This window comes from Oncorhynchus gorbuscha, linkage group LG07, assembly GCF_021184085.1.
Source record: "Oncorhynchus gorbuscha isolate QuinsamMale2020 ecotype Even-year linkage group LG07, OgorEven_v1.0, whole genome shotgun sequence".
Lineage (NCBI taxonomy): Eukaryota > Metazoa > Chordata > Actinopteri > Salmoniformes > Salmonidae > Oncorhynchus > Oncorhynchus gorbuscha.
Genome location: NC_060179.1, coordinates 14,144,029 through 14,169,028, shown reverse-complemented (window position 1 = coordinate 14,169,028; position 25,000 = coordinate 14,144,029). Strand labels below are relative to the sequence as shown.

Here is a 25,000-nt window from a genome sequence, read left to right as displayed (position 1 = left end):
GTCTATAAAAGATAACCAGACACTATGAGGTCTACAAAAGATAACCAGACACTATGAGGTCTACAAAACCAGATAACCAGACACTATGAGGTCTATAAAAGATAACCAGACACTATGAGGTCTACAAAAGATAACCAGACACTATGAGGTCTACAAAAGATAACCAGACACTATGAGGTCTATAAAAGATAACCAGACACTATGAGGTCTACAAAAGATAACCAGACACTATGAGGTCTACAAAAGATAACCAGACACTATGAGGTCTATAAAAGATAACCAGACACTATGAGGTCTACAAAAGATAACCAGACACTATGAGGTCTACAAAAGATAACCAGACACTATGAGGTCTACAAAAGATAACCAGACACTATGAGGTCTACAAAAGATAACCAGACACTATGAGGTCTATAAAAGATAACCAGACACTATGAGGTCTACAAAAGATAACCAGACACTATGAGGTCTATAAAAGATAACCAGACACTATGAGGTCTACAAAAGATAACCAGACACTATGAGGTCTACAAAAGATAACCAGACACTATTAGGTCTACAAAAGATAACCAGACACTATGAGGTCTATAAAAGATAACCAGACACTATGAGGTCTATAAAAGATAACCAGACACTATGAGGTCTATAAAAGATAACCAGACACTATGAGGTCTATAAAAGATAACCAGACACTATGAGGTCTATAAAAGATAACCAGACACTATGAGGGAAATATACCTTCAATAAAAGGGCTGAACACGTAAAATAATCACCTGTGGGAGGAACAACACAGTGAGCAGACATTTTCGTCATTGGATTAAAATATTGTCCTTTACAAAGTGCTTTTATCTAAATGAACTCACAGTTTCCACAGACGTGGGATCTTAATTTGAGCCAGTTTGTTACAGCAGGAAAACAATCCTTCAGCAACAGGAAATGTGAATTATTCTGTGGATTATAATTAATGGACATTTTTGTAGGGGTTGATATATTTTCATAAGAGAAAATGACAAACAGAAGCCTTTTTAAACCTCAAATGCACTACAAGGTTAACATTTCCTGCAACAGGGTGATCAAATTAAGATCCTACATCTGAACATGTGTTTCTAAATATGGATAGTCTGTCTCTACCTGTGTCACAGTGTTCTCAGTGGGGAGAGATAATCTCTCTTTCTCTCTCCCTCTCTCCCTCTCTCCCTCTCTCTCTCTCTCTCTCTCTCTCTCTCTCTCTGTCTCTCTGTCTCTCTCTCTGTCTCTCTCTCTGTCTCTCTCTCTCTCTCTCTCTGTCTCTCTCTCTCTCTCTCTCTCTCTCTCTCTCTCTCTCTCTCTCTCTCTCTCTCTCTCTCTCTCTCTCTCTCTCTCTCAATTCAAGCGGCTTTATTGGCATGGGAAACATATGTTAACATTGCCTAAGCAAGTGAAGTAGATAATATACAAAAGTGAAATAAACAATAAAAATGAACAGAAGTTCCAAAAGAATAAAGACATTACAAATGTCATATTAAGTATATGGTGTTGTAACGATGTGCAAATGGTTAAAGTACAAAAGGGAAAATAAATAAACATAAATATGGGTTGTATTTACAGTGGTGTTTGTTCTTCACTGGTTGCCCTTTTCTTGTTGCAACAGGTCACACATCTTGCTGCTGTGATGTCACAATGTGGTATTTCACCCAGTAGATATGGGAGTTTATCAAAATCGGGTTTGTTTTCTAATTCTTTGTGAATCTTTGTAATCAGAGGGAAATATGTGTCTCTAATATGGTCATACATTGGGCAGGAGGTTAGGAAATGCATTTTGTGGGCAGTGTGCACATAGCCTGTCTTCTCTTGAGAGCCAGGTCTGCCTACGACGGCCTTTCTCAATAGCAAGGTTATGCTCACTGAGGCTGTACACAATCAAAGCTTTCCTTAAGTTTGGGTCAGTCACAGTGGTCAGGTATTCTGCCACTGTTTACTCTCTGTTTAGGGCCAAACAGCATTCTAGTTTGCTCAGTTTTTTTTGTCAATTCTGTTTAGTAATTATCTTTTTATTTTCTCATGATTTGGAAAGGTCTAATTGTGTTGCTGTCCTGGGGCTCTGTGGGGTCTGTTTGTGTTTGTGAACAGAGCCCCAGGACCAGCTTGCTTATGGGACTCGTCTCTAGGTTCATCTCTCTGTAGGTGATGGCTTTCTCTCTCTCTCTATGTATTGGGAAATGATGTGCCATTCAACACTCTTAGACATGACCGCCTTACAGGAACGACACACATAAACAGAGATAATAATAAATAAATAAAAAGCATTATTCCATTATACTGCTTATAGCATATACACACACACTTTCAAATCCTTCTGATGACTAACACCACACATTTGGAATATTTTTCTGTCTCTAGTTTCACCCTGACCCTCTGCTCCTCTGAATCTCCTCTTATTGTCTTTCTCCCCCTCTTCTGCTTCCTATTTCATCTTTCCAACCATTGAGCTATAAGATCCTGAAAGCCAGTCTTTTAATTTTTCAGTGTTTGCCCCAAAGAGGGCGTTCTAAGCTTACTTGAGCGGCACATTGAAGGAGAATATTAACATTGAAGACTATTATTCAGCCCGAGATCTCAACGTGAGTGGGAGTAGCTAGCTAGCGGATGTTGTTTTTACGGCGAGTAGTTTGCCAGCTTGTTTTAACATGTAGATAATAATAATCGAAAACAAATCAAACCTGCTATGCACATTGCAAACAGTCATGTCATAGTCACGTTTCCTCACTTAGCTGGCTAGATAAGTTAGCAAACTAGCTAGCAAGTTGATTAGCTAGGTAACTAGCATGACAGGCTGTGCCTGCTGTTCCTGCTTTCTAATGAAATGCCTGGTGCTAACAGGCTTTAAAACAGTTGCAGAGTTTAATTGACTGTGATAGGAGAAACCTGAGGATGGATCAACAACATTGTAGTTACTCCACAATACTAATCTAATTGACAGAATGAAATTAAGGAAGCCTGTACAGAATAAAAAATATTCCAAAACATGTACCCTATTTGCAACAAGGCACTAAAGTAATACTGCAAACAAATTGGCAAAGCAATTCACGTTTTGCCCTGAATACAAAGTGTTATGTTTGTGTCAATTGTGTCAATTCCAATACAAAATAGAACCACTGTCCATATTTTCAAGCATAGTAGTGGCTGCATCATGTTATGGGTATGCTTGGAATCGTGAAGGACTGAGGAGTTTTTCAGGATAAAAGAAATGGAATGTAGCTAAGCACAGGCAAAATCCTAGAGGAAAACCTGGTTCAGTCTGCTGTCCCCCAGACACTGGGAGACGAATTCACCTTTCAGCAGGACAATAACCTAAAACACAAGGCCAAATCTACACTGGAGTTGCTTACCAAGAAGACAGTGAATATTCCTGAATGGCCGAGTTACAATTTTGACTTAAAATATATGGCACGACCTCAAAATGGTTGTTTAGCAATCTGCTTATTCTCATTATTAAACTACCTTTTGGGCTGTGGCAGCCTCCAGCGGAAGGAATGACCCGGCGCTCCACATTCTATTCCTCAGTGGACTGTGCGAGGAGGTCCAGATGGAGTTGGCATGTCGGGATGACAATATTTCCTTTAACACTCTCATCGCGATGGCCATCCGTCTAGACAATCTTCTTCTGGAGCGCCGGTGTCCACCTTGCCCCTCGCCCCTCTCCTTTGGCTGTACTGAGGCAGAGCCTGAACCCATGGAGGTATAGGGGCCACACACCTCTCCGCGGCAGAGCTGCATCGCTGGAGACAAATAGTGCCAGATCCCAATGGTCGTGTATCCAGGGCAGGAGAGGAGAGCGGGAATGAAGTTAAGTTCAGGGAGGATGCGAGGGCCTGGTCGATGAAGATCACTACAAATGAAGAGACCACTACAAATGAAGACACCACTCCAAATTAAGAGACCACGCCAAATTAAGAGACCACTCCAAATTAAGAGACCACACCAAATTAAGAGACCACTCCAAATTAAGAGACCACGCCAAATTAAGAGACCACTCCAAATTAAGAGACCACGCCAAATTAAGAGACCACGCCAAATTAAGAGACCACTCCAAATTAAGAGACCACTACAAATTAAGAGACCACTCAAATTAAGAGACCACTACAAATTAAGAGACCACTCTTAATGTAGTCTACTGATACACTAATGATAGTATGATAATATAATATTTTCTTTGTAAAGGTGGAGAAGAAAGCAGCAGCAGCACTAGAGAGGTGGAGAAGGAAGCACCAGCAGCACTAGAGAGGTGGAGAAGGAAGCAGCAGCAGCACTAGAGAGGTGGAGAAGGAAGCAGCAGCAACACTAGAGAGGTGGAGAAGGAAGCAGCAGCAGCACTAGAGAGGTGGAGAAGGAAGCAGCAGCAGCACTAGAGAGGTGGAGAAGGAAGCAGCAGCAGCACTAGAGAGGTGGAGAAGGAAGCAGCAGCAGCACTAGAGAGGTGGAGAAGGAAGCAGCAGCAGCACTAGAGAGGTGGAGAAGGAAGCAGTAGCAGCACTTGTCATGCAGGTAAAAGAGGACCCAAAAGCGACTTAACAGAAACAGAGTTTAATAATGTTCAAAACGGAATAACTGACATCCTCTAGATTTGTAGAGGGGAAAACAACTGGAGAAGCGGCCACAGACTGCAGGTCGCTTCGGGTAGGCGCAGGCCGTAGTCGACTGAGACACCTGCTCACACGCAGCGTCTGATGAAGGCACAAAACACGACAGAACAGGGTGATACACAATCACGGCAAAAAACACGACAGGACAGGGCGAAACGCAATCACAGCATGGAATATACAATATAAGGAACCGACGGAACAGGAACGGATTACAAAGGAATAAATAGGGAGTCTAATCAGGGGAAAGGATCGGGAACAGGTGTGGGAAGACTAAATGATGATTAGGGGAATAGGAACAGCTGGGAGCAGGAACGGAACGATAGAGAGAAGAGAGAGCGAGAGAGTGAGAGAGGGAGGGGGAGAGAGAGGGATAGGAGGGAAAGAACCAAATAAGACCAGCAGAGGGAAACGAATAGCATGGGGAGCACAGGGACAAGACATGATAATAAATGACAAACATGACAGTACCCCCCCACTCACCGAGCGCCTCCTGGCGCTCTCGAGGAGGAACACTGGCAGCAACGGAGGAAATCATAGATCAAACGGTCCAGCACGTCCCGAGAAAGAACCCCACTCCTCTCCTCAGGACCGTAACGAAAAACGATAAAAAGGGAAACTAGGGTACTACTCTAAAAAAAAAATGAGAACTAGGGACAGACTGAGACACAGCAAGGGCAGGGACAAGAACAGGAGAGATGCGATGGCAGGGAACAGACTGAGACCCAGCAAGACCAGGAGCAGAAGCAGAAAAAAATTACCAGACTTCTTCTGCGCGCAGTCTGAACACGCAGCCACGAAACGGCGCGTGTCACGCTCCTGAGTCGGCCACCAAAAGCGCTGGCGAATAGACGCAAGAGTGCCTCGAACACCGGGATGACCAGCTAACTTGGCAGAGTGAGCCCACTGAAGAACAGCCAGACGAGTGGAAACAGGAACGAAAAGGAGGTTACTAGGACAAGCGCGCGACGCAGTGTGCGTGAGTGCTTGCTTAACCTGTCTTTCAATTCCCCAGACTGTCAACCCGACAACACGCCCATAAGGAAGAATCCCCTCGAGATCAGTAGAAGCCACAGAAGAACTAAACAGACGGGATAAGGCATCAGGCTTGGTGTTCTTGCTACCCGGACGGTAAGAAATCACAAACTCGAAACGAGCGAAAAACAACGCCCAACGAGCTTGACGGGCATTAAGTCGTTTGGCAGAACGGATGTACTCAAGGTTCTTATGGTCTGTCCAAACGACAAAAGGAACGGTCGCCCCCTCCAACCACTGTCGCCATTCGCCTAGGGCTAAGCGGATGGCGAGCAGTTCACGGTTACCCACATCATAGTTGCGCTCAGATGGCGACAGGCGATGAGAAAAATAAGCGCAAGGATGAACCTTATCGTCAGACTGGAAGCGCTGGGATAGAATGGCTCCCACGCCTACCTCTGAAGCGTCAACCTCGACAATAAATTGTCTAGTGACGTCAGGAGTAACGAGGATAGGAGCGGACGTAAACGTTCTTTTAGAAGATCAAAAGCTCCCTGGGCGGAACCGGACCACTTAAAACACGTCTTGACAGAAGTAAGAGCTGTGAGAGGGGCAGCAACTTGACCGAAATTACGAATGAAACGCCGATAGAAATTAGCGAAACCTAAAAAGCGCTGCAACTCGACACGTGACCTTGGAACGGGCCAATCACTGACAGCTTGGACCTTAGCGGAATCCATCTGAATGCCTTCAGCGGAAATAACGGAACCGAGAAAAGTAACGGAGGAGACATGAAAAGAGCACTTCTCAGCCTTTACGTAGAGACAATTCTCTAAAAGGCGCTGTAGAACACGTCGAACGTGCTGAACATGAATCTCGAGTGACGGAGAAAAATCAGGATATCGTCAAGATAGACAAAAACAAAAATGTTCAGCATGTCTCTCAGAACATCATTAACTAATGCCTGAAAAACAGCTGGCGCATTGGCGAGACCGAACGGCAGAACCCGGTACTCAAAATGCCCTAACGGAGTGTTAAACGCCGTTTTCCACTCGTCCCCCTCTCTGATGCGCACGAGATGGTAAGCGTTACGAAGGTCCAACTTAGTAAAGCACCTGGCTCCCTGCAGAATCTCGAAGGCTGATGACATAAGGGGAAGCGGATAACGATTCTTAACCGTTATGTCATTCAGCCCTCGATAATCCACGCAGGGGCGCAGAGTACCGTCCTTCTTCTTAACAAAAAGAACCCCGCCCCGGCCGGAGAAGAAGAAGGCACTATGGTACCGGCGTCAAGAGACACAGACAAATAATCCTCGAGAGCCTTACGTTCGGGAGCCGACAGAGAGTATAGTCTACCTCGAGGAGGCGTGGTCCCTGGAAGGAGATCAATACTACAATCATACGACCGGTGAGGAGGAAGGGAGTTGGCTCGGGACCGACTGAAGACCGTGCGCAGATCATGATATTCCTCCGGCACTCCTGTCAAATCGCCAGGTTCCTCCTGAGAAGTAGGGAGAGAAGAAACGGGAGGGATGGCAGACATTAAACACTTCACATGACAAGAAACGTTCCAGGATAGGATAGAATTACTAGACCAATTAATAGAAGGATTATGACATACTAGCCAGGGATGACCCAAAACAACAGGTGTAAACGGTGAACGGAAAATCAAAAAAGAAATAGTCTCACTGTGGTTACCAGATACTGTGAGAGTTAAAGGTAGTGTCTCAAATTTGATACTGGGAAGATGACTACCATCTAAGGCAAACATGGGCGTAGGCTTGTCTAACGGTCTGAAAGGAATGTTATGTTTCCGAACCCATGCTTCGTCCATGAAACAACCCTCAGCCCCAGAGTCAATCAAGGCACTGCATGTAGCACCCAACCGGTCCAGCGTAGATGGACCGACATAGTAGTACAAGATCTAGATGAAGAGGACTGAGTAGTAGCGCTCACCAGTAGCCCTCCGCTTACTGATGGGCTCTGGCCTCTTACTGGACATGAATTAACAAAATGTCCAGCAACTCCGCAATAGAGGCACAGGCGGTTGGTGATCCTCCGTTCCCTCTCCTTATTCGAGATGCGAATCCCTCCCAGCTGCATGGGCTCAGTCTCAAAGCCAGAGGAGGGAGATGGTTGCGATGCGGAGCAGGGAAACACCGTTGATGCGAGCTCTCTTCCACGAGCCCGGTGACGAAGATCTACCCGTCGTTCTATGCGGATGGCGAGAGCAATCAAAGAGTCCACATCTGAAGGAACCTCCCGGGAGAGAATCTCATCCTTAACCGCTGCGTGGAGTCCCTCCAGAAAACGAGCGAGCAGCGCCGGCTCGTTCCACTCACTAGAGGCAGCAAGAGTGCGAAACTCAATGGAATAATCCGTTATGGACCGTTCACCTTGGCATAAGGAAGCCAGGGCCCTGGAAGCCTCCTCACCAAAAACTGAACGGTCAAAAACCCGAATCATCTCCTCTTTAAAGTTCTGGAATCTGTTAGAGCAATCAGCCCTTGCCTCCCAGATAGCTGTGCCCCATTCTCGAGCCCGGCCAGTAAGGAGTGAAATGACGTAAGCAACCCGAGCTCTCTCTAGAGTATGTGTGGGGTTGGAGAGAGAACACAATCTCACACTGCGTGAGAAAGGAGCGGCACTCAGTGGGCTGCCCGGAGTAGCAAGGTGGGTTATTAACCCTGGGTTCTGGAGGCTCGGCAGGCCAGGGAGTAACAGGTGGCACGAGACGTAGACTCTGGAACTGTCCAGAGAGGTCGGAAACCTGAGCGGCCAGGTTCTCCACGGCATGGCGAGCAGCAGACAATTCCTGCTCGTGTCTGCCGAGCATGGCTCCTTGGAACTCGACGGCAGTGTAACGAGCGTCTGAAGTCGCTGGGTCCATTCCTTGGTCGGTTCCTTCTGTCATGCAGGTAAAAGAGGACCCAAAAGCGACTTAACAGAAACAGAGTTTAATAATGTTCAAAACGGAATAACTGACATCCTCTAGATTTGTAGAGGGGAAAACAACTGGAGAAGCGGCCACAGACTGCAGGTCGCTTCGGGTAGGCGCAGGCCGTAGTCGACTGAGACACCTGCTCACACGCAGCGTCTGATGAAGGCACAAAACACGACAGAACAGGGTGATACACAATCACGGCAAAAAACACGACAGGACAGGGCGAAACGCAATCACAGCATGGAATATACAATATAAGGAACCGACGGAACAGGAACGGATTACAAAGGAATAAATAGGGAGTCTAATCAGGGGAAAGGATCGGGAACAGGTGTGGGAAGACTAAATGATGATTAGGGGAATAGGAACAGCTGGGAGCAGGAACGGAACGATAGAGAGAAGAGAGAGCGAGAGAGTGAGAGAGGGAGGGGGAGAGAGAGGGATAGGAGGGAAAGAACCAAATAAGACCAGCAGAGGGAAACGAATAGCATGGGGAGCACAGGGACAAGACATGATAATAAATGACAAACATGACAGCACTAGAGAGGTGGAGAAGGAAGCAGCAGCAGCACTAGAGCTTCAGGTGCTCCTGCAGAACTGGAGGTGGTGCTCAGTTCAGAGTCAGACTCAGAGCAGAAACCTTCAGGTAGAACTGAAGAGCACAAACCTAAACATGTAGACTATGATTTCAGATGAATATGTGCTTTATTTATGAGATTATCAGTAGGACTGAAACCGGGGGGCATACAATTTATGACTGCACAAGTTATACAAGTTTAGGTTATTTACAATGTTAATCTCATTCTGCAGAGCAACCGGATGTGCAGAGAGAGAGAGAGAGAGAGAGAGAGAGAGAGAGAGAGAGAGAGAGAGAGAGAGAGAGAGAGAGAGAGAGAGAGAGAGAGAGAGAGAGAGAGAGAGAGAGAGAGAGAGAGAGAGAGCGAGAGAGAGAGAGAGAGAGAGAGAGAGAGAGAGAGAGAGCGAGAGCGAGAGAGAGAGAGGGTCGTGGGGTGAGACAGGGATGCAGCTTAAGCCCCACCCTCTTCAACATATATATCAACGAATTGGCGCGGGCACTAGAAAAGTCTACAGCACCCAGCCTCACCCTACTAGAATCCGAAGTCAAATGTCTACTGTTTGCTGATGATCTGGTGCTTCTGTCACCCACCAAAGAGGGCCTACAGCAGCACCTAGATCTTATGCACAGATTTTGTCAGACCTGGACCCTGACAGTAAATCTCAGTAAGACCAAAATAATGGTGTTCCAAAAAAGGTCCAGTCGCCAGGACCACAAATACAAATTCCATCTAGACACTGTTGCCCTAGAGCACACAAAAAACTATACATACCTTGGCCTAAACATCAGCGCCACAGGTAACTTCCACAAAGCTGTGAATGATCTGAGAGACAAGGCAAGAAGGGCCTTCTATGCCATAAAAAGGAACATACAGTAAGTCTCCAACTTCAGCGATTTTTGCAATTCGTTCCAGTCATTGGTAGCAGAGAACTGGGTGGAAAGGTGGCCGAAAGAGGTGTTGGTTTTGGGGATGACCAGTGAGATATACCTGCTGGAGCGCGTGCTACAGGTGGGTGTTGCACGCGCTCCAACAGGTATATAGTACACAACTGTTTCCAGGCCTGCATGCCTCCTTTGACTCTTTGAGGAGTTTGTAGTTATTGGTAAATGTGGGCTTAGCTACAGAAAAATACAGACACGAAGCTGCATATAACTTGGAAAACATGGCCATCAATCATGGCATGTTTCTTGAGCTTATATTGTTGCTAAGCAATTATGATGTCTGCCGACAAGAGCATGTTAGTGGAGCATTGAGTAGAGCAAGAAGCAGATGGGAAGTAAAGGAAGAGGGTCCTTGGTAACTATGACGTCCCAAACAACAGCAAATAAAGCCATTAAAGTCATCAGAATGTTGATTCAGCAGACAGTTGCTGTTGAAGCAAGAAAGGCAGGGATGTTCTCAATACAAATGGGCCCCACACAGGATTGAACATCCAAAGACCAGTGTGCAGTAGCTCTGCGATACGTCACTGATGTTGTCCACCAGAGACTCATTGCGGTCAATGACTGTGAGTCATCAACTGGACAGTACTTTGTAGACCTTGTGAAACAGACCCGCGAGAAAGTGGACAGAGATATCAAACAGTGTGTTGGTAGTGCAACAGACAGAGAAGCTAATATGCAGGGACAATACAGGGGCTTTACTCACAGGAGAGTCTCCTAACCAAGTACACATGTGGTGTTACTCACATGTCCTCAACCTTGTGCTAACTGACACCACTGGGGTTGTTGTGGCAAGTCAATCCCTTTTCTCACTACTGAATGACATTGCAGTGTTCTTTCGAGATTCCTACAAGCTCATGAAGCTATGGGAGGAAACCAGTGAGGACAGGAGGTACAGACGGCTTGATGTAATTGGTGAAACACACTTGTGGGCCAAAGACGAGGCCTTGAAGAAAGTATTTGGAAGCTTTGCAAAGCCTGACCGTGCACTTTACACAGATGTGGTCATCATTATGGAAAGAATTGAATTGAAAAGGATGTGACCATAAAACCTGCCACCCGAAGCAAGGCCCAAGGGTACTAGGATGCTCTCCTAAAAGTATGACATCGTACTTACAGCTGAGGTTTTTCTCAGGATTCTTGAGCAGACGTCCCCTCTCTCTAAATACTTGCAAATAAGTGGCATGGATATCGTAACAGCACAGCACTTGGTGACGGCAGTAGACAACTTTGTTGAGTGAGCCAATGTCATTCTGGAAGAGCAGCACGACTGTGATGCCGAAGCTCAAACTGCTCTCCCAGAGAAGAGAACAAAAAACAGAAAGAAGAGAAAACCAGGTGAGTTGGCAGAAGACGAGCCCATTGCTAATGCAGACATGGATTACACAATCAAGACCCACAATGTGGTACTGGACACTGTTGTTGAAAGTATTCACTGCCGTTATGCAGCAGATGCAGTGCTGTGTACAGATGTCTCCTGCATGAAACCAAAGCATTTTCCTGAGATCAGAGAAAAGGGCCTTCCAAAGACAGCCATGAAGGAGCTCAGCAAATGCTTACTGGAATTTGATGAACATGCCTGCCACTGTTGAGGCATTGCAGGCTGAACTGATCTGCCTTGCACAACAGTGGGGAAGACTGAAACAGTCAGCATTGGAGGAGTACAACACCAGGACCACCTCCGCCAGTGATGAATCATGGGAAAGCTTTGAGGATCCTGATGAAAGTGTGGAGTTGGTGAGCAGAAGTTGTTCTACATGTAAAAACTGCCCGATATGCTGCTATCTTCTCCTCTCAGAAGAATCTGCTCACGGATGCGTATCACATCATTGCCACCTACTGATTTACTAGTGGTAATTACTTCCGGGTTACTCTGAAGTAGCTTTGCTATGACTCTTCCTTAACAGGCTGACAAGGGTGAAAGAACATTTGCTGTGAGTTAAAGCTTTTGTAGAGGCATGTTTTTTGGACTTTCATATTATACTTGCAGTTATGTAGCCAATGTTCAATTTCATTGACTGAGTGTATAGATGTATTTATCTTTGGGCTATTTGCCTTATGGACATCAGTGAGTGAACATTGTATTCTACATGTTTTTGTAGAGGAGTGCTTTTTCAACTTTTGTATTATACATTGTTGTAGCTTATGTTCACGTTCGGTGAATGTGTGTGTGAAGTGTTCTGATACTTTTGATACGCTGGAATATAAAGATAATCATTCCATCATTTGAACTCTGTATATCCCATTCTCTTTTTAAACAGTGTAGGCTAATGGTTTTGTGTGTCTAGCCTTGTACATTTGTATGTGCTATGATTGGTGTATTCCTAGTGAGTTGAGGGTGCACCCATAGCCGTAGCATACCTAGCAAAACTCAGTGTTCAGATAGGCTACTTGTTGGTCAGTCCCAAATGTTTTGTAATGTGGATACGTTTCTTCCCAGATGAACATAGTGGCCAAATGTATAACTAGTTTGGTACCCGTTACATCAACAAATAGGGTTGGACTACAAAATTAGCTGTCTGGTGGTTTGCGTGTACCGGGTGGCCTTGGCTGGAGTCAAATTCCTGGCCTGAATTGTAGTTTCAGTCCGCCCCTGGTCTGAGTCCAAATTTGAGATTTTTGGTTCCAACCGCCGTGTCTGTGAGACACAGAGTAGGTGAACGGATGATCTCCGTATGTATGGTTCCCAAGGTGAAGCATGGAAGAGGAAGTGTGATGTGATGGGGGTGCTTTGCTGGTGACACTGTCTGTGATTTATTTAGAATTCAAGGCACACTTAACCAGCATGGCTACCACAGAATTCAGAAGCGATACGCCATCCCATTTGGTTTGGGTGTACTGAGATTATCATTTGTTTTTCAACAGGACAATGACCCAACACACCTCCAGCCTGTGTAAGGGCTATTTGACCAAGAAGGAGAGTGATGGAGTGCTGCATCAGATGACCTGGCCTCCACAGTCACCCGACCTCAACCCAATTGAGATGGTTTGGGATGAGTTGAACCACAGAGTGAAGGAAAAGCAGCCAACAAGTGTTCAGCATATGTGGGAACTCCTTCAAGACTGTTGGAAAAACATTTCAGGTGAAGCTGATTGAGAGAATGCCAAGAGTGTGCAAAGCTGTCATCAAGGTCCACTATGTCAACTCCTGCACCGTATGTATCCACTCCAAATCTCCCTGACGCGCTCCAGCAGGAAAACTACTTCCCCTTCCTGTGCCTAAGCAGCCTTGGTCACATCTGTCCATAGACTTTGTAAATGATCTCTCCCTTTTTGATGGTTTTACAACCGCCGCCCACGTGAGGCTCCAGCGCACTGTCCATCCTGGTGACCGCGTCTGGCTCTCCACCAGGAAACTCCTGCTCTGCCTACCCTGCCGGAAGCTGAGCCCCCAGTTTGTGGGACCCTTCAAGGTCTTCTGAAGGGTTAATAAGGTCATTTACCGTATACAATTCCCCACCAACTACCAGATCTCAACCGCTTTTCATGTTTCTCTCCTCAGGCCGGAAGCAAATGTGAAATAAGTGCACTCAGGCCTGAGCTTCCAGAAGGTCAAAGGTAATTACTTTAAGGAGCAGTTATCTCTCTGTGGGTCTAACCCCAAGAAGTTCTGGAAAACGGTTAAAGAGCTGGAGAATAAACCCTTCTCCTCACAGCTGCCCATGTCCCTTAATATGATATGGTTGAGTTGAGTTCATTTTAATTTTTACAGGGACGGTGCACATTAATCAACGTTTCAGTAAAAGTGCCGGTTTTAGTCAGCCGGCTAATTTTCAACTGCAGTCCCTGGGCAGATTATTAAAAACAATTACAATATAGACAATAGCAACATAGGACAAGCAATACATAGCATACAGACAGAGCAACATAGGACAAGCAAGACGTAGCATACAGACAGAGCAACATAGGACAAGCAAGACAAAGCATACAGACAGAGCAACATAGGACAAGCAAGACGTAGCATACAGACAGAGCAACATAGGACAAGCAAGACGTAGCATCATAGGACAAGCAAGACATAGCAACATAGGACAAGCAAGACATAACATACAGACAGAGCAACATAGGACAAGCAAGACGTAGCATACACACAGAGCAACATAGGACAAGCAAGACGTAGCATACAGACAGAGCAACATAGGACAAGCAAGACGTAGCATACAGACAGAGCAACATAGGACAAGCAAGACATAGCATACAGACAGAGCAACATAGAACAAGCAAGACGTAGCATACAGACAGAGCAACATAGGACAAGCAAGATGTAGCATACAGACAGAGCAACATAGGACAAGCAAGATGTAGCATACAGACAGAGCAACATAGAACAAAAAGCAGCAAGACAAAAAAGTGTTTCCACACCTCACAAGATACAGACAACAGACAACATGGAAAGCAGCAACACACAGCTAGGGACCATGTTCACAAATCTGATTGACCTTTAGCCATGTCTTCAAGCCTTTTGTGAAAGTGTGATATGTGGTGCAGTTATGTGTGTCTGATGGCAGTGTATTCCAGACATGGGAAGCTCTCACAGAGAACGCGGATTTACTAAAGGTGCTTTTCCTTAAGGGAACTATACAGTCACCTCTCATGGCAGACCTTGTGGATCTGCTGCCATATGTCTGGGTTTTCTGTTTAACTAAAATACTGAGTGGAGGGGGAGCCAGGTCATTAAGGATCTTGAATACAAGGCATGCGTCGGTGTATTGCACAAGATTTTCCCAACTCAAGAGCTCATGCTTTCTAAGGATGTGACACTGATGATGGCTATTGGGCTTCCTATCAAGCACTTTGAGAGCCTGTTTGTAGACAGACTGAATAGGTTTTAATGTTGTACAGCAAGCTTGGGCCCAACTAGTCAAGCAGTATGTTAAGTGGGGGAGTATCATAGATTTGAAGTACAGTTTTGCTACCTCTGTAGTCAAACAATTTCGTATAAATCTGAAAATAGCTAGGTTGAATTTGGTTATTTGAATTACCTTTTTCACATGCTTTTAAAAAGAAAGGTTGGAATCAAGTATGATGCCAAGGTACTTAAAATCAGATACCACCTGGAGCTTCTCCCCTGACACATAGACATCTGTCTCAGTAGCATCTGTTGCCCTCTTTGTGAAGAACATGCAGACAGTTCTTTCCACATTGAGATGCAAACACGAGTCACTGAGCCACTTTGTAACCTGGACCATTTACAGTAGTGAGTTCTTGTGCAGCTTGTTGTTTGCTCTTTGCACATATATCACTGTATCATCTGCATACATCAAACTGTAATCACTAACCTCCCATGGACAAAGGTTTTGAAAGTTCCCTCTTCAAGTATTGAGAGCAAGAATATGCTGTTTCTGAGTGGTGTGCCAGAATGTTGGTCAGAACTGAACTGCAAAGAGACCCCTGTCTACTTCAGAGAGGACCAAGGGGAACTGCAAAGAGACCCCTGTCTACTTCAGAGAGGACCAAGGGGAACTGCAAAGAGACCCCTGTCTACTTCAGAGAGGACCAAGGGGAACTGCAAAGAGACCCCTGTCTACTTCAGAGAGGACCAAGGGGAACTGCAAAGAGACCCCTGTCTACTTCGGCATTTCAACACACTTTTCTGTATATAGCATATCATTTTTAGTTTTTAGTGTTTTTGTTGTTGCCTAAAATCATTTTGGAAATAAATCCAGATTGTGAAATACATAATTGTGTATGAATTATGTTTTGAAAATACAAACTGGGCGAGATGGTGAGTTTGGCCTCTGTTGTGTCCTTCATTCTTAAAATGGCAGCTCTGCAGTTCCAGATGGGGTTATGTTGGTGTGTGTGTGTGTGTGTGTGTGTGTGTGTGTGTGTGTGTGTGTGTGTGTGTGTGTGTGTGTGTGTGTGTGTGTGTGTGTGTGTGTGTGTGTGTGTGTGTGTGTGTGTGTGTGTGTGTGTGTGTGTGTGTGTGTGTGTGTGTGTGCATGAGCGTGTGTGACAACGAAAGGGGCATTATTCCCTGTGGTATTAGTCTGCTGTACATCTTGCTAGGAAGGGAACTCAGCCATTCCTTCTACCTCACTGACTGCCACCAGTCCAGAACAGAGCAGGACTACCAGGAGTCATGGAAACCAGGAGTCATGGAAACCAGGAGTCATGGAAACCAGGAGTCATGGAAACCAGGAGTTATGGAAACCAGGAGTCATGGAAACCAGGAGTCATGTAAACCAGGAGTCATGTAAACCAGGAGTCATGTAAACCAGGAGTTGTGGAAACCAGGAGTCATGGAAACCAGGAGTCATGGAGAACCAGGAGTCATGGAAACCAGGAGTCATGGAAACCAGGAGTCATGGAAACCAGGAGTCGTGGAGAACCAGGAGTCATGGAAACCAGGAGTCATGGAAACCAGGAGTCATGGAAACCAGGAGTCGTGGAGAACCAGGAGTCATGGAAACCAGGAGTCGTGGAGAACCAGGAGTCATGGAAACCAGGAGGATTGGAAATCAAAGCAATGACCAGGAGTAAGGAATACTATACTGCACTAAATTCTTGTTCAGGAGGGCACAACATTGTGAATGTTGCAAATGTCTTGTATAGAGTTGACATGAATCCCTATTATTCTACAGAGGAGCATGCCTGTTCTAAATAACATATTTACATCTGAAGCAAAAGGTACTCATTGAACATGTTACAGAAACCAAACCAGACTAAAATGTGTGAAAACCCTGTCTGGCAACAATAGACCTCTTCCATGACTGTGTCCTGGTGAAAAACAGTCTTCTAGTTCCGTCTAGTGGACACACAGCACAACTACAATACATCTATACAGCTCCTGTTGCTGCTCTCTGAATAGGCCTACATTCTCTGCTAGGGCCAAGCAGACCTCTGTCAAATACACGTATGCGATGCCTGTACTCACCAAATACCTTCCCCAGGAACAATGTCTTGACCAGGTTGAGCTGTGTGTCTGATGCCTCTGGGAGAGAGTAGCTGACAGGGGGGTAGTGGTCCAACTGGAGACGAAGAGAGCATGAGGGAGAGAGAGAAGATCATGATGCAAACCACTGAACCATTTCCATAGTCAATCATCAACATCATTGTGGATCTTTGTACAAACGGGCTTTCTCATATCCATGAAGCATCAAGCCATTGTAAATCCCTCAAGTCCTGTGACAATTAGAGAGGCTTTTGTCTCCCTCTTGTGGTTAGAAATGGACATGTCTGAAGTCATCATAGACAATGCTTGGACGGCGGAGAGAAGGTGTGTGTGTGTGTGTGTGTGTGCATACCTGTATGGTGATAGTCCTGTTGATTCTGGACATGTTGATAGTGTGTGGCTGTCCGTTGGCTAGGTTACGCTGGTCCACGTCTATGGTGAATGGCTCCTTGAGACCACCCAGGTTGTACCGCACCTGGAGAGTTCCTACACACACACACACACACACACACACACACACACACACACACACACACACACACACACACACACACACACACACACACACACACACACACACACACACACACACACACACACACACACACACACACACACACACACACACACACACACACACACACACACACACACGAGAGACCTTACATAATGCATCTGCAACATACCTGAGAGGCAGAGCCCACGTGTCTGTGTGTTTGTGTTGATAAGTGTGTCTGTATGTGTCAGTGTCTCACCATTCTGCCGTAGCACCAGGTAGTCTTGTGTCTGTATGTGTCAGTGTCTCACCATTCTGCCGTAGCACCAGGTAGTCTTGTGTCTGTATGTGTCAGTGTCTCACCATTCTGCCGTAGCACCAGGTAGTCTTGTGTCTGTATGTGTCAGTGTCTCACCATTCTGCCGTAGCACCAGGTAGTCTTGTGTCTGTATGTGTCAGTGTCTCACCATTCTGCCGTAGCCCCAGGTAGTCTTGTGTCTGTATGTGTCAGTGTCTCACCATTCTGCCGTAGCCCCAGGTAGTCTTGTGTCTGTATGTGTCAGTGTCTCACCATTCTGCCGTAGCCCCAGGTAGTCTTGTGTCTGTATGTGTCAGTGTCTCACCATTCTGCCGCAGCACCAGAGCCAGGTAGTCTTGTGTCTTGGAGCTGACGTACAGCAGTATAGCTGGTGTGTTGGTCGTACTGAAGCTAAACGCTACTGCTTCTCCTGTCAGATTCACTTCCTGTGCAGTCAAAGGTTGGGCAAGGAACCTTGCGTCCTGATTGGCTGCCGCTGCCTCTGACAGGAAGTTGTATCTCACCAGAGTGCCCGCCTCAAAGAAGCCCCCCACATCTTAGAGAGAGGAGAGACCACATACACGCAGAAGGTCAACTGGTGGGGGCTTTACCGTGAAACGCTTGCTTACAAGACCTTCCCAACAAAGCAGAGTTCGAAATAGTAACACAACAGGAATAAAATAAAATACACAAAAATGGAGCTATACAGCCAATGACAGTGAGGAGTATACCACATTTTTTATTTTATTTTTTATTTCACCTTTATATAACCAGGTAGGCTAGTTGAGAACAAGTTCTCATTTGCAACTGCGACCTGGCCAAGATAAAGCGTAGCAATTCGACACATACAACAACACAGAGTTACACATGGAATTAACAAAACATACAGTCAATAATACAGTAGAAGAAAAGAAAACAAAAAGTCTATATACAGTGAGTGCAAATGAGGTAAGATAAGGGAGTTAAGGAAATAAATAGGCCATGGTGGCGAAGTAATTACAATATAGCAATTAAACACTGGAATGGTACATGGGGATGAGGTAGGCAGATAGATGGGCTGTTTACAGATGGACTATGTACAGGTGCAGTGATCTGTGAGCTGCTCTGACAGCTGGTGACATTAGTCACTGGCTTCATTAATAAGTGCATCGATGACATCGTCCCCTAACATACAAGGAAGCCATGGATTACAGGCAACATCCGCACTGAGCTAAAGGCTAGAGCTGCTGTTTTAAAGGACCGGCACACGAATCCAGACGTTTATAAGAAATCCTGCCACGCCCTCTGACAAACCATCAAACAGGCAAAGTGTCAATATAGGACTAAGATCGAATCCTACTACAACGGCTCGTCGGAGGTGGCAGGACTTGTAAACTATCACAGATTACAAAGGGAAACCCAGCAGAGAGCTGCCCAGTGACGCGAACCTATCAGACGAGCTAAATACCTTTTCTACGCGCTTCGAGTCTAGCAACACTGAACTATGCATGAGAGCACTAACTGTTCTGGATGACTGTGTGATCACGCCCTCCATAGCAAGACCTTTAAACAGATTAACATTCACAAGGCCGCAGGGGCCAGACGGATTACCAGGTCACGTACTCTGAACATGCGCTGACCAGCTGGCAAGTGTCTTCACTGACATCTCCTTGACCCAGTCTGTAATTTCCAGCAGACCACAATAGTCCCTGTGCCCAAGAACGCCAAAGTAACCTGAAGCTCTCTTTCTTTTTCCTCCTATAGTCCACGATCAGCTCCTTGGTCTTACTGACATTGAGGGAGAGGTCGCTATATGTCTGTAACTAGAGGCAGCAGAGATGCTGATGAGAATAGAACATCACCCTCTGTTGTAAGTGGTGTGTGTGTGTGTTGTTCATTTCGGAGTCATAGTTGTCTGTCTGTGACCCCATGGAATGGCAGTACAGTAGCAGCAGAATGAAACAGTCCTGATAATAATATTCTACCTCAGGAACCAGGTGTAAATAGGGATATAATGGAAATACGCTTTCGCAATTATGACTGATAATATTCTTATTCATATTATGACTGCACTCATATGACACAGACAGGAGAACAGAGGGAGCAGGGGGAGAGGATCCTCTGGAGTATCTGAAGGGCATAACACACACTCACGTGTAGATAAATAAACACACACACTCATGCACACACTAGTTTCCATTACATTCAATACTTCATTTTCAGTTCACACACACAACACTGGGGAGGTCCTTTCATGTCAGCTACTTTGCATATTCCTGTTTTATGTTTTCTATTCCCACATGCTGTCATCTGACACATACTCCCAGTGTCGTCACCCCCGCCTGGAGTAAAACACAGGAAAACAAGCTTAAAGTTTAGGAAACAAATTCATTCATGTGTCAACTTTCTTGCTATGAAGTCTCACTGCGACTGAGAGAAACCAACTCTTACTTCCGAGTAAATGTTGCCGTTCCTCCGTAAACAAAGGCTGCTGGTTACACCGTCCAATAGCATAGCAGTAATTTCAGGGTTCAGCGATTAGCTCTCACCTTTGGTGCAGAAGGGTCCATCGTATGCCGTGGCAGTGCAGTCACAGGAGTAGCCATTATATTTCTCCACACACTTTCCTCCGTTCCTGCAGTACATCCCATAACTGGTACAATGACCCTGACAGCCTGGCTTTACACCTGGAGTTACCTAGAGAGAGAGAAAGGGATAGAGATGGAGAGAGAGAGATGGAGAGAGAGGGATGGAGAGAGAGATATGGAGAGTGAGGGATGGAGATGGAGAGAGATGGAGAGAGAGGGATGAGATGGAGATAGAGATGGAAAGAGAGATGGATGGAGATTGAGAGAGAGAGATGGAAAGAGAGATGGAGATGAGAGAGATGGAAATGGAGAGAGATGGCGAGAGAGAGATGGAGAGAGAGAAAGGGAGAGAGAGATATATCGAGAGAGAGATGGAGAGAGAGGGATGGGGAGAGAGATGGAGAGAGATAGGGTGAGAGAGAGATGGAAATGTATAGAGAGAGAGATGGAGAGAGAGATGGAAATGGATAGAGAGATGGAGAGAGAAAGATGGAAGTGGGGAGAGAGATGGAGGAGAGATGGAGAGAGAGATGGAAATGGGGAGAGAGAGATGGAGAGAGAGATGGAAATGGATAGAGAGATGGAGAGAGAAAGATGGAAGTGGGGAGAGAGATGGAGGAGAGATGGAGAGAGAGATGGAAATGGGGAGAGAGAGATGGAGAGAGAGGGAGGGAAAGAGAGAGATATATCGAGAGAGAGATGGAGAGAGAGGGATGGGGAGAGAGATGGAGAGAGATAGGGAGAGAGAGAGATGGAAATGGTGAGAGAGAGATGGAGAGAGAGGGAGGGAAAGAGAGAGATATATCGAGAGAGAGATGGAGAGGGAGGGATGGGGAGAGAGATGGAGAGAGATAGGGAGAGAGAGAGAGATGGAAATGGAGAGAGAGAGATGGAGAGAGAGATGGAAATGGATAGAGAGATGGAGAGAGAGATGGAAGTGGGGAGAGAGATGGAGGAGAGATGGAGAGAGAGATGGAAATGGGGAGAGAGAGTAGGGGGAGAGATGGAGAGAGAGATGGAGAGAGATAGGGAGAGAGAGATGGAAATGGAGAGAGAGAGATGGAGAGAGAGGGAGGGAAAGAGAGAGATATATCGAGAGAGAGATGGGGAGAGAGATGGAGAGAGATAGGGAGAGAGATGGAAATGGAGAGAGAGAGATGGAGAGAGAGATGGAAATGGATAGAGAGATGGAGAGAGAAAGATGGAAGTGGGGAGAGAGATGGAGGAGAGATGGAGAGAGAGATGGAAATGGGGAGAGAGAGTAGGGGGAGAGAGAGATGGAGAGAGAGAGAGAGAGAGAGAGAGAGGGAGTTGGAAATGGAGAGAGAGGGAGGGAGAGAGAGAGATGGAAATGGAGATAGAGAGATAGGGAGAGAGGGAGATGGAAATGGAGAGAGAGGGAGGGAGAGAGAGAGATGGAAAGGGAGAGAGAGAGATGGAAATGGAGAGAGGGAGATGGAAATGGAGAGAGAGGGAGGGAGAGAGAGAGATGGAAATGGAGATAGAGAGATAGGGAGAGAGGGAGATGGAAATGGAGAGAGAGGGAGGGAGAGAGAGAGATGGAAAGGGAGAGAGAGAGATGGAAATGGAGAGAGAGGGATGGAGAGAGAGAGATGGAAATGGAGAGAGAGATGGAGAGAGAAAGATGGAAATGGAGAGAGAGGGAGGGAGAGAGAGATGGAAATGGAGAGAGAGATAGGGAGAGAGAGAGATGGAAATGGAGAGAGAGATAGGGAGAGAGAGAGATAGGGAGAGAGAGAGATAGGGAGAGAGGGAGATGGAAATGGAGAGAGAGGGAGGGAGAGAGAGAGATGGAAAGGGAGAGAGAGAGATGGAAATGGAGAGAGAGGGATGGAGAGAGAGAGATGGAAATGGAGAGAGAGATGGAGAGAGAAAGATGGAAATGGAGAGAGAGGGAGGGAGAGAGAGATGGAAATGGAGAGAGAGATAGGGAGAGAGAGAGATGGAAATGGAGAGAGAGATAGGGAGAGAGAGAGATAGGGAGAGAGAGAGATAGGGAGAGAGGGAGATGGAAATGGAGAGAGAGGGAGGGAGAGAGAGAGATGGAAAGGGAGAGAGAGAGATGGAAATGGAGAGAGAGGGATGGAGAGAGAGAGATGGAAATGGAGAGAGAGATGGAGAGAGAAAGATGGAAATGGAGAGAGAGGGAGGGAGAGAGAGATGGAAATGGAGAGAGAGATAGGGAGAGAGAGAGATGGAAATGGAGAGAGAGATAGGGAGAGAGAGAGATAGGGAGAGAGAGAGATAGGGAGAGAGAGAGATAGGGAGAGAGAGAGATGGAAATGGAGAGAGAGATAGGGAGAGAGAGAGATAGGGAGAGAGAGAGATAGGGAGAGAGAGAGATAGGGAGAGAGAGAGATAGGGAGAGAGAGAGATAGGGAGAGAGAGAGATAGGGAGAGAGAGAGATAGGGAGAGTTTGACTTTTGGATGCTCTTCATTTGCGTTAGTAAAGAGAACAATTTGATGTATTTTTAGATGATGAAATAAAGGAAATCAATCAACCAATCGTCACCTTGGCCCTCTCTTCAAGGTCAAGGGTCACACCATTCATCCTGAGGGAGCGAATGCATCCCAGAAACCCCCTCTGACCCCCTGCTGCACCTAGAGACAGCGAGAGAGAGAACAAAGAGAGATAATATGAATTTTGTGCCAGGAATAGAGATACTTTCCCTCGAGGTTGAGCTTGGGGCATATATGACTGTTGATGGTCGCAGTGACTTAACAGGCCAGAGGAGAGGCTCTCCAGCCCTATTTAACCTCACCGGGGCACTTAATTGATGGTGTGGCTGATTGGATGGAGATGTCACACACCCATTTAGCCAGATCGACATCAGGCAGACATTGTGGCCCTCCAGGACTGGAGTTGCCCACCACTCAAGTCGAGTGCCAGTGTGTGTTAATGTGTGTGTGTGTTAATGTGTGTGTGTGTGTTAATGTGTGTGTGTGTTAATGTGTGTGTGTGTTAATGTGTGTGTGTGTGTTAATGTGTGTGTGTGTTAATGTGTGTGTGTGTTAATGTGTGTGTGTGTTAATGTGTGTGTGTGTGTTAATGTGTGTGTGTGGTGCACTCCTGGCCTCATTCTGGCTGCCTCCATAGGTAAATGACTCTGTAATGATGTACTAATGAACTAGCATATTATATTCATTAGGACAGCACTATCTAGGGGGAGACCCCCACTTTCATACACCCCCCCCCCACACACACACACCCTCACACACAATATCCAGTAGAATACCTTCCCTCTCTGAGCCACACAGTGCATACCAAGGCCAGGAGAGACATTAGCAAGCATGGTCACAGACCAGAAGACCTACCAGTGGCCCTGCATGAAATGGAAAAGACTGCATGGACATAAACTGAAAGTCATCAACTATAGCTATGTATATTATACATCTGTTTCTATACTGGCAAACATATACATGCAACATGCAACAATTTCTTCAATTTTACTGAGTTACAGTTCATATAAGGAAGTCACTCAATTGAAATAAATTCATTAGGCCCTAATCTATGGATTTCACATGACTTGGGACCAGGCCCACCCACTGGGGAGCCAGGCCCAGCCAATCAGAATGAGTTTTTCCTCACAAAGGGGCTTTGTTACAGACAGAAATACTCCTCAGTTTCATCAGCTGCCTGGGTGACAGATTCTCTAAAACGATGTTGGAGGTGGCTTATGGTAGAGAAATTATCATTCAATTATCTGGCAACAGCTCTGGTGGACATTCCTGCAGTCAGCATGCCAATTGCACGCTCTCTAAACTTGAGACATCTGAGGCATTGTGTTGTGTGATAATACTGCACACTTTAGAGTGTCTTTTTATTGTACCCAGCACAAGGTGCACCTGTGTAAATATCATGCTTTTTAAAATCAGTTTCTTGATATGCCACACCTGTCAGGTGGATGGATTATCTTGGCAAAGGAGAAATGCTCACTAAAAGGGATGTAAACAAATTTGTGCCCAAAATTAGAGAGAAATAAGCTTTTTGTGCGTATGGAACATTTCTGGGATCTTTTATTTCAGCTCATGAAACATGGGACCAACACTTTACATGTTGGGTTTATAGTTTTGTTCAGTATATTCACACGTTAATGTTACCTACTGTCTTTGCAGGTCAATGAAGCAGGCTTCCCTGTGAGAGTTGCATCACAAACACCGTGTCACACACACACATAACACACACATGCAAGCGACCGAGCCAGTCACACACACACATAACACACACATGCAAGCGACCGAGCCAGTCACACACACGGTGAGACGAGGAGAGCATGCAACAAAGAGAAAAAGAGAAACATGAAAAACATGCAGAAAAGTTCTGAAATAATGCAATATAATATCAACATTTAAAATATAACTCATTACCAAATAATATCACACGTAAATAACCCAAATCATGTAGGAACCACCGAGGTGAGATATCCGGCTGTTTTCCCCCCTGCCCCTCTGTGTTTAAACACCAGTTTTAGAATGCAAATCACACCCACTGTAGATCCCATCTGAGCCTGATTCAATTTCCCCCGACCAGGCAAATACCCTCACTGCTCTGACACATGCTGATGATCTGCTAGAGAGACACAGTCAGGAGTTTCATAGTGCTCCTCTCCGATCCAACATAAACCAATAGGTCCCGTGGCTGTATGGAGGTGATGGAAGAACT

At 45.8% G+C, this 25,000-nt stretch overlaps 1 protein-coding gene across 1 annotated transcript in view; it reads right to left on the bottom strand.

Moving 5' to 3' along the window:
- LOC124039498 (contactin-associated protein-like 2) overlaps window positions 1–25,000 on the bottom strand; it is a 424,109-nt gene that overhangs the window by 21,190 nt on the left and 377,919 nt on the right. Inside the window, exons 20-24 of the mRNA XM_046355525.1 lie at window positions 22,850–22,938; window positions 20,277–20,424; window positions 18,074–18,304; window positions 17,307–17,440; window positions 16,937–17,030 (exon numbers count right to left, since the gene is read on the bottom strand). Coding sequence (XP_046211481.1) covers window positions 16,937–17,030; window positions 17,307–17,440; window positions 18,074–18,304; window positions 20,277–20,424; window positions 22,850–22,938 — 696 coding nt within the window. The remainder of the gene's footprint in view (window positions 1–16,936; window positions 17,031–17,306; window positions 17,441–18,073; window positions 18,305–20,276; window positions 20,425–22,849; window positions 22,939–25,000) is intronic.